Raw genomic sequence first — 14,916 nt, forward strand, 5'->3', positions numbered from 1 at the left:
ATATCAGAAATCATATCCATTTTATTCTGCTGTAGTAATCACAAATAAGACGCTTAATAATTTCATGAGCTCTCCATCCAAACTATATTATTTGCACTTTGTAATGACATTTTTAATTTGTTGTTTACATTCTAGCAAGCTAATAGACTCCAATGGCATGCTCAGAAATAAATATAACTCTGCACAGTCATACTTTGTTGTCATTGAACTTTTATTTATTACATTGTATTGTTGTTGTATTGAATCGTGAAGCCCATATTGCGTATTGAATCTTATCGTGAGATAAGCAGATCATCCCATCCCTAGTGGACATGTTGAACAGATTATTATTATTCTTATTTTGTCTGTAGATGTCTGCCGTGGGCTTGTGTTGTCTCCTCTTCCTCTCTGTCTCTGTGTGTTACTGGGTGCCGGCTGGTTGCTATGCCAACGGCAAGGTGACCAAAGCCTGCGGCAGCATGGTGCCCCACCATGGTTCCCATAGCAACAGCAGTCACAGCCCCTACCACCTAGCAACCAACGCCACCAAGTTCAACCCCGGAGACAGTATCCAAGGTAAGCAACTACTGTAACTAACTGACTGACTCCTGACTGACTGACTTAGTGGCTAAGTAATCCAACACATCAAAGTAAGGTATGGCTAACTAATATTATTTTCTTATTCCTTTTGAAACTCCATTTCCAGTCATCCTATCAGGAACGTCGTATTTTGAGGGCTTCCTGCTGGAGGCCAGAGACGCAGCCAATCAGAGCTCAGTATCTGCTGTCGGCTCCTTCACTCTGACCAATTCCAGTAGGACACAGCTGCTTACCTGTAATAACCTTAAGGTGTGCATACGCACACGCATACACATGCACGCACACACACACACACACACACACACATACACACACACACACACACACACACACGCACGCACGCACGCACGCACACACACACACACACACACACACACACATGCACAGGCCAAGTAATGGATTAAGTAATTAGTCAAAACATGAACATAATTAAGGCCCAATAGAGAAACTCGTATATGAATGTGTATGATACTAATGCTAATGCTAATGCTACTACTACTACTACTACTACTACTACTGCTATTGCTACTACTACTAATAATAATATGTATTTATACAGCACTTTTTAAAACTGTAAAAAAATTGCTTAACAAAGAGTAAAAAAACAAACAAAGATACAATTGACTGCAAAAGCCATGAAAGCGAGGTAAGAAATCTAAGAGTAAATCATAAAAGGGAGGTCAAAAACAATAGAAGACAATTACATAAAAACAAGTATTTAACATGAGCTCTAAGAAGTGTGTATGTGTGTGTGTGTGTGTGTGTGTGTGTGTGTGTGTGTGTGTGTCCAGGGTTCAGCAGTAAGCCATACAAGTGATGCCAGACAGAGAGAGGTGGTGGTTATCTGGAACGCTCCTAAGGACGCTCCCAGTGTGGTTCAGTTCCTGTGAGTCTCTAAACGGTGATTTAATACAAACTCCCCCAAAAATATATGTGCAAGTGTCGTTGTACATGCTTGCTTGCATGCTGTGTGAATATGTCTGTATGTATGATGTTCAGATTCCTGATAAAATCAAACAATACCACAATACAGCACCTGAAGTATCTGCGCAGAAATGGGGAAGGATTGTGTGTTCATGACGTGTGGGTGAAGTGTGAAGTGTTAACGCTTTTAAAAACAATGTTTTTTTGTGAATACTTGCCCTAAATATTGATGTAAATATAGGTCTTTTCAACTTTTTGGCTTCAGAACACTTGGATTATGCTGTTTGGAGTAATTTTATGGTTTTATGGTTTTATGGTATTTGCCCTTTTTGGAACTCCAGTTGTTTTGGAGAAGGCTGATTTAGAGCTGCATTAGCTAACCCACTATGTGTTATATTGACATACAAACTTTACCTGTGTAGATTTTTGGGTGAACTATGTTTTACTTCCCTAAACTTTTTTTTATTTTATTTTATTAAAAAGAAATACTTAACCATTAGCTAACCTTTTCATGTGACAAAAATGGCGTGTCGAATTTGTGCTATTGCCACATAATCCTTTCGTGGTGGAGGAAGGTCCTCTCATTATTCATGTCCAGAACACAATTCCGCGTTTTGGAGTTTGTGCTCATTTTCACAAAATTTTATGAGACTGTACTGGTCTAACTCCTGGGTCTCCATTGTAAGTCTATTTAAATTCTTGGTATAATCTTCAAGGTTTGGTCAGATCAAACAGGTCTTGGTAGGTATTGTAGGTACTGGTTCTCTAGAATATTATTGGTTTTGGACTGTTATAGTGTATGTGCGTCTCCATTTATGTACAGTATGTGTTTTCCAGTGTGACAGTAGTCGCCCACTATAGTGTATTTTGGGTGAAGCTGCCTGGACCAATCATCTATCAGCATGGCGTTACGCCCCTCCCACCTCACTCTACGACCGTGCCCACTACAGTGCAGACGACCACACCCTCCATCCTGCCTGGACCTGTAAGTAATACGAAAACTGGGACTAGTAGTTGCAACACTTGTCATTCCCCTAACATGTTGTAGATCAACAAACTTTGTTTCATGCTAAATGAGGGTGACTTCACTCAAAATTGATTCATGTTGTAGCTGAACAAATGGTTATCGATACATAAAATTTAGGAATGAAGGTGATGATAGCCGATGTCTTTAAATTTCCCCTAAGAATCGTATTGCTGTCAGGGTGGAAAAGCCTCTGAAACAGCATTGAGGCCAATATGGGACACTAAAAATCTCCACTGAATCCCATACTAATGAAATTCTTTAGGTGAGTTAGCAGCTCCTCAAGGCAGGGTGAGGCAGGTTTCACTGCAGGTTGTACAGACTGTTGAGTAAAATGGGAATCATATCAGAGATGGATCACACTGATGAGGCGAAAATGGTCAGACTTAAAGATATCAAAAACTATCGGCTATCGACAGCTTTGAAGCTAAAATATCAGTATCAGCCTTCAAAAACCCATATTGGTTAATGCATTACTAATACACCCACCCCCCACACATCTCCAGTTCACTTCAGCAGGATGTGGCCAATCAAAATCCTGCCTCCTAGACCCTCCAGGCTGTAACCCGCAAGATCCTCACTGCTTTTTCCTGTCCATGACTACGGAGGGAGCAGACAAAACGGTTTGGCTTTTAGCAATTACCTATTTAACTGACATGATTAATATAATTAAAGGTGCCATGTGTAGCATTTTAACATCAATAAATCATTACCACATTCATTTTGAGACATTAGTGTAATTACTGTAAAAAAATGAGACCATCGGCAACAAGATTGGCAGCCTACACTGTATTTTACATTGCGTGTCACATTGTGAGCCACTGGGTCGGATTTGGTGGGAAATCTGCTATATTGCTTTACGGCACAAAACAGGAACCATTTTCACTACCATTAATGCACAACTTTATTCCAGTTCCACTAATGTATCGTATTTTCTTAATGTTAGCTATCCAAAATCATAGGAATAACATAATTTCTGAATTCTGTTTTATGGTGGATTGTAGATTTAAAGACACTCAAGTTTTAGAACATAACTAATTTTTATCATCTTTCTCTGCAGTCAGTGCTGTTTGAGTTGAGCGGCCCAGCGGAAGGGTACCTGGCCTTTGCTCTGTCCTGGGACACATGGATGGTAAAATAGTCCCTCGGCCTAATATATCATACTGCATACACTTTTGCAGGCATTTTGACTACATTAATATGTTGATGTTCAATGCCATTGAAATGACAGAAAGCTGAACCAACTGGATATGTGGCCTTTGCCTCTGTACAATATTGTCAATATTGACCTTTTATTAAAAATCAGATCTGGTGCAGCCAGTGTCGTTTGTTTGTTTACATATTTATAGTATAAATGAACAAAATTTTGGTCAAATTTGGCCCAAGTAGTCAAATTTAAAGACTATTTAAAGCGTCAGTATTGGCCTTCAAAAAACTATTTGAATCTATTCTTTTTGTGCAGTATGAACTTTCAGAAGCTCTCTTTTATGATCCATTTAAAACCATGCTGCGCCAGTAATAACCATATGTATATGTATTGTGTCTTCATGTATGCCTGTGTGTCTCTGTCTGTGTGTGTGTGTGTGTGTGTGTCTAGGGTAATGACGACATGTATATGTGTGTAAAGGATAGAGATGGAGTATCAGTGAGCGCTGCCTTCGTGAGCGGACGAACACACCCTGAAGACCAGTCACAGGTGACAAATACAAACTTTACTCACATATAGAAGAAATTCATGTAGGTTTTCTCTGAATATATCTAATGCTAATTTGAATGGGAAGTACAGGGTCGAAGAACCATTTGAATATCATATCGAATTAACCTTTAAAAGTGCCCTTAACACTGCCAAAGCATAACAACATCATAGCAGTTATTATTATCTATGATCTGACATGGTAGAAAGCTAAGAATGAACATACTGCATATCCTGTATATAAACTGTAAATTCACATATTTTTTTTGTATCTTGTATCTTATTTTTTGTATATTTTCCGCTCATTTTTCTTTGTCTCAGTATGCTTTACTGCTGTCGTTTATGCTGTAAATGTAAATATTTTTCATACCTTTTCATTCATGTATCTTCTACTAATATGTTCTCATGTACTTGTAATATATTCTACTGTTGTAATTGTCAGTTGCGTTATGTTTAATACCTCTTATTTCTATTATTATTTATATTCTATTTTTCTTGACAGTACCTATTACTATTTTGCTGCTTAAACAACCCAATTACACATGGGGATCATTAAAGTTTAATGTAGCCTAGTCTAGTCTGGTCTAGTCTAGTCTAGTCTAATCTAAAATAATAAATGTAATGTAATCTAATCGGATCTGATCTGATCTGATCTGATCTAATCTAATCTAATCTAATCTAATCTAATCTAATCTGATTTGATTTGATTTGATCTGATCTGATCTAGTCTAATATAATCTGATTTGATCTGATCTAATCTAATATAGTCTAATCTAATCTAATCTAATCTGATTTAATCTGATTTGATCTGATCTGATCTAATCTAATCTAATCTGATTTGATCTGATCTAGTCTAATCTGATCTGATCTGATCTGATCTAATGTAATCTGATTTGATCTAATTTTATCTAACCTAACCTAACCTAAAATAACCTAATTTAACTTAATTTTAATTTATTTGTATCTAATCTAATCTAATCTAATCCAACCTAATACAAACTAGTATATTGTAGTTACAACTAAAAAGTTTTTCTCTTACTTTCTTTCCTTGCTTTCTTTTTTTTTTCTTTTCTTACATTACATCACGTTTCTCATGTTTTACTACTGTATGCTTAAATACCATGCTGGTACTAACCAGTACAAAGGCTCACATCCCACTGTGCTGGCAGACACACACAATTTCTTTCTGAATATGTATTGTTTTGGATTTTAAGACCCCCACCATCCAAGTTGTCCATCCCTCGTCCGTCTTTGCTGTGTCTGTGTCTCCAGTCTAGTCTGTCCTTGGTGTCATGGCGGCTGGCAGACGGAGGCATCCAGTGCAGCTTCAGTCGACCGGTCAAACTGACCAATCTGGAACCAGAGCGCTACGATCTGGACCAAGAGTACTTCCTGTTTCTAGCCAACGGACATGCTCAGTACGGTAAGGAGGGTGCGGGACTCACACACACACACACACACACACAGCTACCGTTCTAGGGTGAGTGGGTTCAAAGTTTCTAAAGCAGTGTGTGTGTGTATGTGTGTGTGTGTGTGTGTGTGTGTGTATGTGTGTGTGTGTGTGTTCATGGTCGATGATTACAGTGTAGGCTGTTAGCCACTACACTATGAATTTTATAATGCAGCACTATGTATTATAATGCAACACCATAGAGCAGGGGTCTTCAACCTTTTTCAGCCCAAGGACCCCTTGGTCGATAGAGAAACAGAGCAGGGACCCCCTAGATTAAAAAAAAATAAAATTGTGTTGCATTTTAAGCCTGGCCTATAATAACATATTTATAATCCCTTATTAACCTATTTATATACTCAGTTATTATGCTTACGGTTGCTAAAACGTTTATACATCATTATTATTGATGATTATTATTATTATGATTATTATTGATGAGGCTTATACTTTTTTTTTTTTTTTTTTTACAATGAAACATTTAGCTTAACTTTAGCTTCAGGATGACACATAGGCCTACCTCAGTGAGATGACTGACCCTGGTGAGTGGCACACAGCTTGTCTATTCTGGGGGAGATGGAGGTTGTCAGGCAGAGCATCAAATCATCCTCAGGCTGCAGTCTTGAACGGTATTTACTCTTCAGGTAGGTGAGGGAGGAGAATCCACTTTCACAAAGATAAGTTGTTGCAAAAGGCAAAAGGCTCACCATTGCCTTTGCTGTCAGCTGGTGGAAGGCTTTCTGGCAATAGATCCAGAACTGGATGAGAGGCCTTGACTCATACACATTATTGTGCGTACTGTCTGTGGATAGGTCGATCAGCTGATCTTCCTCAGAGGCTGTCAAGTTTGAGCCGTCCGATGCATTGTGTTTGAATGGAAACTGTATCCATGTCTTGTCCCTTCTCCAGGACTCAGCCTCAGAAAAGTATTTTTCAAATTGACTTTCGAGTGCCTCCAAGTGTCCAACAATTGCGTGTTTCACCTCAGGCGAGAGCACCGCAGAATCAGCCAACTCCTCCATTGACAGAAACATGGAAATGTTACCTCCCCTGATTCGCTCTCTCCATCTCTTTGTTTTCTTCAGAAAGCCTTCCATCTTGTCATACAGCTGAATGGCATGTGTATTGCGGCCATGCATAGAACTGTTCAGTCTGTTCAACTCTGAGAAAACGTCTGCCAGATATGCCAGTTTAGTGACCCAGACATTGTCATTGAAATCCACAGCCAGCTCCGCGCGGTTTTGACCAACTAAAAACTTGTGGATAGCTGTGCGTGCAATGAGTCCACAGAACTTGTGGGGTGACTTTTTTGACCAGCCAATCAGTCCACTTTTTTGACCAGTCATAGCTTGCGCACCGTCAGTACAAATCGCAACACATTTTGCCCAGATTATGTCATTTTCTCTGAAAAAGTAATCAATCACTTTGAAAATTTCAGAATTTGTTGTGTGTTCAGGAAGCTTCTTACAAAACAAAAATTCCTCACACATTTCGTTTTGGTCAACAAAACGCACAAATGCCAAGAGCTGTGCGTCTTTGGACACAGATTCATCCAACTGTAATGCAAACGCCTCCGCCAATTTTAGTTTCTCGATTAATTGCACCCTCACATCAGATGCCATTTCACCAATTCGCCGAGCAATCGTTGTGTCTGACAATGGGATAGTCTACAGTTTATTTACATATTCATCATTCCCAAACATTGTCTTGCACATATCACTGGCTGCAGCCAATATCAAATCTTCTGCAATTGTATATGGTTTTTTACACTGAGCAATGCGAAGAGCAACTTGATATGAGGCTTTCAAAGCAAGCGCTCCAACTTTCGCTGATTTTCTCATCATTGTCTGTTGGCATTGGAGAGAGTTCAGACGAGCCTGAAAGTATTCCAGTGTTTTATCTGGCAAGTGGCCGTGATTCTTCTCCGAGTGTCGCTGCAGCTTTGATGGCTTCATGCTTTCGTTTGAGAGCGTCGCCGAACAAACAACACACACCGGCAATTCAATCCCTTCGGTTTCTTTGAAGGTAAATCCAAACTTTAGGTAGGTTTCTGAATATTTTCAGGACTTCTCTCTTTTGCGTTTACCCTGTGCCACTGGGGCAGGTTCACCTGTGGTCTCGGACAAGGTGGAAGGAGTAACGGTAGGATCCCGAGCTCAAGGCCTAGTTACTGTTACAAAGCGATCCATTCTACTTCACATATTAACCTAGTAGTAGGCTAGTTATTAATTATTTTAGCACTGAACTGCATTTTAGCCAACACTTAGCTTGCTAGCAAGCCAGCTAATTTTTTTCAATGGCGGTTGGTCACGTGTTAGGCTCTGCATCACGCACCGTGGTTGCATGGGAATCATTCATTTTGTAAATCGTTTTTGTCAAAAGTAGCTTATTATTGCCTATTAATGCTTGGAGTTTACTCAATATTATTATTTTTGTCTAAAATACATTTTTAAATTTTTCACATAAATTATTTTGACGAAAATTGGCAGACCCCCTGCAGTACCTCCACGGACCCCCTAGGGGTCGCGGACCCCCAGTTGAAGACCACTGCCATAGAGTAGTTATGAATACAAGATTGTTTGCGTTTGTGTTTGTGTGTGTGTGTGTATGTGTTTTGCCAGTAGAGTCATACTGTGTCTTCTTTACAGGTCACTTGAAAGCTCTTATCAAACTATCAAAGCTTTATTATACCACATGATCGTTTGATAAGCATCATGAACCTCTGTAGCTCAGCATTCGAACTACATGTGCAGTGCGTGTGTGTGTGTGTGTGTTTAATAACTCTGAACCTCCGGAGCATTTTGATTGGGACGACAGGATGTCATCAACAGGAAACGCTTGTCCACCGCATTTTCCTGCTTTCTGGTTAATTGTTAATTAGTGTTACCAACCTCATCATGCGGTGTTGGCATTACATGAGGCCTCATGTCCTGATGTAGTCCCACTTTTTACAGATACAGGACCCTTTGGTTGTATTGGGTGTTGTCTCCTCCAAAGTGTCCAGTGTTGCTCCATTAAGAATTCTCTCAACAAAAGTCGGTGAGGTCTATAACGAAAAAACTACGTCAAATTTCACTTACCCAAACAGATATATACGTAATCCTTCACCTGTCTACTTTCACGGCGCTGGCACATGCTACATCTCCTATGCACATATAAACTTTAAAAAGCAAGTATACCCAAAATCTCCATTATAACGAAATCAAAGATGGCTGACAGACGCCTCGACTTCTTCACTGCTACTGTGCTTATGAGTGGTGCTCCTTCACCTAATATGCTTCTTAAAGCTGCAATAAGCGATTTTTCGGACCACTAGAGGGCGACAGACACCGCAACTGTAAATAACACACAGCAAAGCCACTGCACTACAGAGGCCTATGAAGGACAAATGAAAGGATAAATGCTAATTGCTAAGCTAAACCTACCTGCTGAGAAGTGTCGCCAGTTGCCAGTCTCGCTTTGCCAGACCTTTCTCCCGCTGAGGGTTACATGTCCCACAATGACAAGTGAAGAGGCAGGTAGCAAGTTTACTAGTTTAACAAGTTTACTCGCTCGCTTCATTGATTCCACCGTTACGACAATTTTTTTCAGGAATGGGAGGGGGTGAGAGCTGTTTTTAAACAGCGAGGGAGACACACTAGTTTTAAAAAAATGAAAAGCTACTGAATGGGTCAGGAGGAGCTTCGTTCTGGAGCAGAATTTGACAACAAGCTTTAGACAAGAGGTGAAAACAGCAACACAGCTGGCTGCTGTGTGGATATTGGTTTATATCATTTTGTCTCAATGAAATCTCCACATAGCACGCGTTAGTTTCAGGATTGGTTATAAGGTCTGATATCGCTTATTGCAGGTTTAAATCGCTCATTTTGATTGATGAAATATGGTCATAAAACACACAAGGCGACACTAAGAATTTTAAGGCATCTTGTTCTAATGATTTAGTTACCACACAAAATTGTTGCAGTCTACTTTTCAACCACCGGTGGCAGCAGTGAGTGTGTTGCTCGGAAGCACAGTACCGGCGAAGAAATCGAGACGTCTGTCGGCCATCTTTGATTTTGTTACAATGGAGATTTGGGGTATACTTGTCTTTAACGACATTTTAAAGTTTAATTGTACATAGGAGATGTAACACATGCCATAGTGGTGAAAGTAGAAACTACTAGTGAAGGATATTTAAGGACATTTGTTTGGTTAAGTGAAATTCAGTGTCGTTTTTTTGTATATTTTCATTATATATTTTGTTATATTGGTATCGGCCTTTCAAAACCCATATCAGTCAAACCCTAGTCTTATTACCTTCTCTCTCTTTCTCCCTCTCCTTCCAACCCGCTCTTATCTCTCCTCCAATAAACCGTCCATAAAAGCTGCAGTCAAGGAATTTATTGAACACAGAGAGAAAGAGGAGGGGATGTTGGAAAAGACACAGAGCAAAAGAAAAAGGTCAGCATCTATGTTATGTAACAGCTTTTTCTCTCTTTCACTGTCTCGGTCGCTCCAGGTGAAGTATGGAAACATAGTCGGCAGCCGTTAATCTCCACCCACAGGAAACGTATCACTGGCCCCCCTGAGGTCCTCAGAGGCTCCCGGGGACCAATCATCATGAAGCTCCATGGTGGGTTCCGAGTGCTTCTCAAAATTAAGACCACATTTCCCATAAACCCCTTCCCGTCCCTCCCCGGTGTCTTTGTCTTTACTGAAGAGGATAAACATGTTGGAAGTGATTTTTCCATCAGTCTTTCACTCCTTCCACCATCTGCCATTACCAGAAACTCTGAAAGCTTTAACTCTGTTTGCTCTGGAAGAACAGCGCCCTCTTCCTGTTTTGTGCCGTAAAGCAATCCAGCAGATTTCCCTCTAAATCCGACCTGGTGGCACACAATGGAAAATGCAGTTTAGAGACCGGTAGAAGCTGACAATCTTCTTGTCGTTTGTCTTGTTTTTTTATACTAATGTCTCAAAACTAATGTGTAACTAAAATAAATAGAAGGTTAAAATGTCACTGCGACAATGTATTGGTTATTTGTCCCTTCATGCTCTGCTAGTTAAAATGCACCTTAAATCTCCAGCAGCTTCAGTGTCAAACTAACCAGTTTCAATGTAATGCTTAGTGGAGACTTTGTACTCTGAACACACATTGAGTTGGTGTAACAGGCCGCTAATCTTCCTCTTCTTCTCTAGGTGCGCTAATGCTGTTAGCCTGGATGCTAACAGGAAGTGTTGGTACCTTCATCGCCAGCTACTATAAACCTGATTGGCCAAACCAAACTCTATTGGGCCAGAAAGTCTGGTTCCAGGTGAATATGTATGCACACACACACATTGATGATAGCACATTGATGCAAAAGAAGAAGTAGCAAGATGATGATGATGACGATGATGATGATTGATAGTGGTGTGTGTGTGTGTGTAGGTTCATCGAGGCCTTATGATGCTAACTGTAGGTCTGACCGTTGCAGCCTTCTGTCTCCCCTTTTTCTACAGGAGGGGTTGGAGCAAGGTACACACACACATACTCACACACACACACACACACACACACACACACACACACACACACACACAATTAATTTTCCTTGAGAAATGCTGCCACCTTCTGTTAAAATGAGGGTGGGCATAAACTCATCTTGGCATTTTCATTTCATTTCATTTCATTTCAGCTCCCTGTCTTATAAATGTGGCAGACAATTTATTAGTGTTGAATAATACTGATTCTAATGACACATTTTGATCAGACTCAAGTGTGCATGAATATGTTTTATTATTATTTTCATCCTGGATTTTCAGTTTCAGAGTTTTAGTGTCCAACATACAATAATATCCCCTACTATACAATTTTGGGGGAGACACTTAATTTATTGGCATGAAAATGGTACAATTTAAAGGTGTTGAATATCGGCACAATCCAAAATATTGGTATCAGCCTTCAAAAACCCATAACCACATGAAGTGTGGGACAGTGCACGATATATGACAAATAATAACACTATACATTTAATTCTAAATATATACATTTAGCATGTTATGTGGATATTCAATATCTAGTTCTCACCACGCAGCCATCTTGGTGGGAAAAGTGAACATATTATTATTATTAGTAGCAGTAGTGGTAATAGTAGTAGTAATAGTAGTAGTAGTAGTAGCAGTACAAATACAGGACATTATAAAGTTTTGTCATGCAGTCCCACCTAATGTCCACCTCCTGCTGTTATATTCATATATGACCAGCAGAGAGGAGTGTTGGATCAACTACTGCCTAACTGTGTGTGTGTGTGTGTGTGTGTGTGTGTGTGTGTGTGTGTGTGTGTGTGTGTGTGTGCAGCATGCAGGTGTCCATCCCTACCTGGGCTGTTGTGTCCTGGCATTAGCTCTGATGCAGCCGATCATGGCTGCTTTCAGACCATCACCTGACTCACACAGGTAAATACTGACTATGTGGGATCTACTATTGGGATCATTTGTTTCCCCTGTAAATTAAGTTAAATTGAGTGATTGATTCATTGATTGATCTATATACTGATTAAATGATTGATTGATTATGTGTATCTGTGTCCAGGAGGTATATCTTTAACTGGGCACACTGGGGAGTTGGATCTGTGACAGAGATCATGGCAGGTGGGTCTGTCTAAACAGAATAGAATAGAATAGAATAGAATAGAATAGAATAGAATAGAATAGAATAGAATATGCAATGAGAGCAACAGTAGAATAAGCTTCCTAGATCAACAAATAAATACAAGTAACCAATATACAGTGTGCAAAGGTCATAGTAATGCCCTCACAAAATGAAACGGAAGTTAAATTAATTTTAAAAAAAAGTAAAAGAGTATGTTGTGGCAACTAAAAAACAAAGTGAGGGATCAAAACATCTTTGCTTTCCTTTTTTTTTATTTTTATTTACAGATCTTAATTAATTAAAAGATGAACTGTATAACATCAGATTTAAGGATAGTATACGTTCAAAAAGGGTCACTGAATATTATCATAACAACTTCAAATAAAATCATATATTCATGCAGTGAGACGACAAGGAAAAGATAAAATCGGAATTAGAAAAAAGGAGTAATATTGAAAAAGGAAGAGAATGAGGCGTTATAGAAATACATGTCATACATGATTTAAAAGTGCATTTTTTGTTATCAATTGTTCTCAAAGAGTTGATCAAGTAATATGTGCTGAATTGTGGCTGAGATTCATAATGTGTGCATTTATGATAACATTTTGAAATACATAAGAAATGTATGTTAAAAAACAATTCATGTGCTTTATGACAAATTTAGACTTTTCTTTGTGACAAAAATAACAAAATATATCTCTTTTAGTAAAATTAACAGGAGATGGTTGCCAGTGTAAATACTTTTATTTTGAAGTGAATCTCTTTCACCTTGTTAGAAATACAGCGTTGATCAAATATCCCTTTGACTGTTCAGTTCTGTTTCCTGTGTGGCTGCAGTGGCGGCCATGTTCCTGGGGATGCGTCAGTCATCATTGCGCCTCCCCCTGCCCTGGGGCATGTGTGTTTTGATTGGCTACGTGGGCTGGCTGGCCTCGTTTAGGCTCCTCCTCTTCCTGCACAAGCACTTCTACATCAAGAAACGTACGACAACTTTAATTACCATACACAGTTCATTATACATTTTAGGATTCACTGCTGAGTGAGTTATATCTATACCTGTTTGCTGTTATAATTGTTGTTGTTTGTGTTGACTTTGTTTTTGTTGTCATCCAGCAGCGTCGGGGTCAGATGACCAGCAGGCGATTCTTTCCGACCAATCAGAGCCCAGTCGCTGGGTAGGTTAGAGGGCTGACTGTTTGTTATTACTTATATTTTGCAGTGGTTTTCACACATAGTCTGTAGTACTCAATGGTGATTTTATACTGACCTTATTGTACTTTATGGTATTTTTCATATCTCCTATGGTATCACTATAACATACAATATTCATCTATGACAATAGAATAGAATGAATAGAATTGAGTCAACAGTTCTAGTGAGAGCGGACCAGGTAGTTCAGGACTTGTCTTATCAGAGGTGCTGCAGTGTGTTTTTTGATTTCAAATGTCAAATTCATTCTTTCAAACTAACGACCAACAAATGCTTTTGACAAAAGCTCTATTTTTAACTTAGACTTTGTGATAATTGAAATGACATTTTGGAAAGGTTTTGCCTACTTGCTAACTCTACCCTCGTCCTTTCCCTTCCAGGAGCCCTTCATTAAGTCCATCATCTTGGCTGTCTTGGTTTTGGGGAACGCTGGTCTCCTAGTGGCCTTGCTCTCCTCTATTGCTGAACTTTGACCTCCAATGGAACAACCTACAACTCATTTTGGGTCTCAACCCAAGGCTTTAGAGGCCAGACAGTAGATGGAATAGCTAACTAGTAGCTGTAAGTCCTATTTCACAGAGTTTACAGATTATATAAGGGTGAGGATGAGGAATTTAAGGTAGGCACTCAGTAAGTCTTCCATCTTCTGCACCAAGGACTTCCCCACCCCCCTCTCCCCCCAACATACACACACACACACACACACACGCACACAGGTATGCATACACACACACTATGAATTATATTTAAAACCAAATCTGCTTCACTGTATGTTTCTGTTTTGTTCATATTTCATAGTTTGGTTATACCTGCAGAGACTTGTGTTTACTTTAGGCTTATGAATCTCTGAATAAATCTTCATATTATACTTGTATTATTAATGACTTTATTAATGTTTAATAGCAGCCCTTCATTGGCCCTTAGTGAATAAATCATTAAAGCAATCTCTGGAAACTGGACAATTTGGTTCTTCCTGAAGCTTTCCTATTTCATTTGATTGCTGGTTTGATAGACTCATTTAGTCCAACCATGTATTCAGTTTGGTCTCAGAGTGATCAAGAGCCAAATGTAGATAGATACACTGAAAAGCAAAATGTCTGGAAAGAGTACTTGACAATGACATATTAAGAGTCCGGCGAAGTGTATCTCGAAGTCATTGCACATTAAGTATTTTTGCTTTATGAAATATAAACTTTATGTAAATTATTTGGAGTTGAGATCTTGCTCTTTACCCCTTTTGCTAACAGTCTGCACTTTAGTCACTGTGTCAAATCTAAAATAATACCAGCAAGCAGCCTGAACAGCAAGCAATGTGTTATAACCTTCAATTGGGAGAATGAATGGAGTAACAAAATTTCCGATCTAAATAAATATTCTGTCACAATCGGAATCTCTTTCACGTGAACAATAAACACTTATAA

At 39.2% G+C, this 14,916-nt stretch overlaps 1 protein-coding gene across 1 annotated transcript; it reads left to right on the forward strand.

Annotated features, from left to right (window-relative positions):
- Positions 1-350: 350 nt before the first annotated feature.
- Positions 351-13,968, forward strand: frrs1a (ferric-chelate reductase 1a). Its single transcript, XM_078287514.1, has 16 exons — positions 351-555; positions 686-828; positions 1,371-1,465; positions 2,341-2,488; positions 3,034-3,150; positions 3,588-3,659; positions 4,125-4,223; positions 5,493-5,643; positions 10,172-10,285; positions 10,852-10,967; positions 11,084-11,170; positions 11,993-12,090; positions 12,227-12,285; positions 13,124-13,267; positions 13,403-13,461; positions 13,876-13,968. The coding sequence occupies exons 1-16, from the start codon at positions 351-353 to the stop codon at positions 13,966-13,968; spliced, it is 1,800 nt and encodes a 599-aa protein (XP_078143640.1).
- The last annotated feature ends 948 nt before the right edge of the window (positions 13,969-14,916 follow it).

This window comes from Centroberyx gerrardi, chromosome 13 (genome assembly GCF_048128805.1).
Source record: "Centroberyx gerrardi isolate f3 chromosome 13, fCenGer3.hap1.cur.20231027, whole genome shotgun sequence".
NCBI lineage: Eukaryota > Metazoa > Chordata > Actinopteri > Beryciformes > Berycidae > Centroberyx > Centroberyx gerrardi.

What these genes read in the sequence shown, in the direction of transcription:
- frrs1a (XM_078287514.1), top strand. Translation starts at nt 351, where the DNA reads ATGTCTGCCGTGGGCTTGTGTTGTCTCCTCTTCCTCTCTGTCTCTGTG. An exon ending in TTACCTGTAATAACCTTAAG is followed by an intron (nt 829 to 1,370) that starts GTGTGCATACGC and finishes GTGTGTGTCCAG; the next exon opens with GGTTCAGCAGTAAGCCATAC. An exon ending in CAACGGACATGCTCAGTACG is followed by an intron (nt 5,644 to 10,171) that starts GTAAGGAGGGTG and finishes CGGTCGCTCCAG; the next exon opens with GTGAAGTATGGAAACATAGT.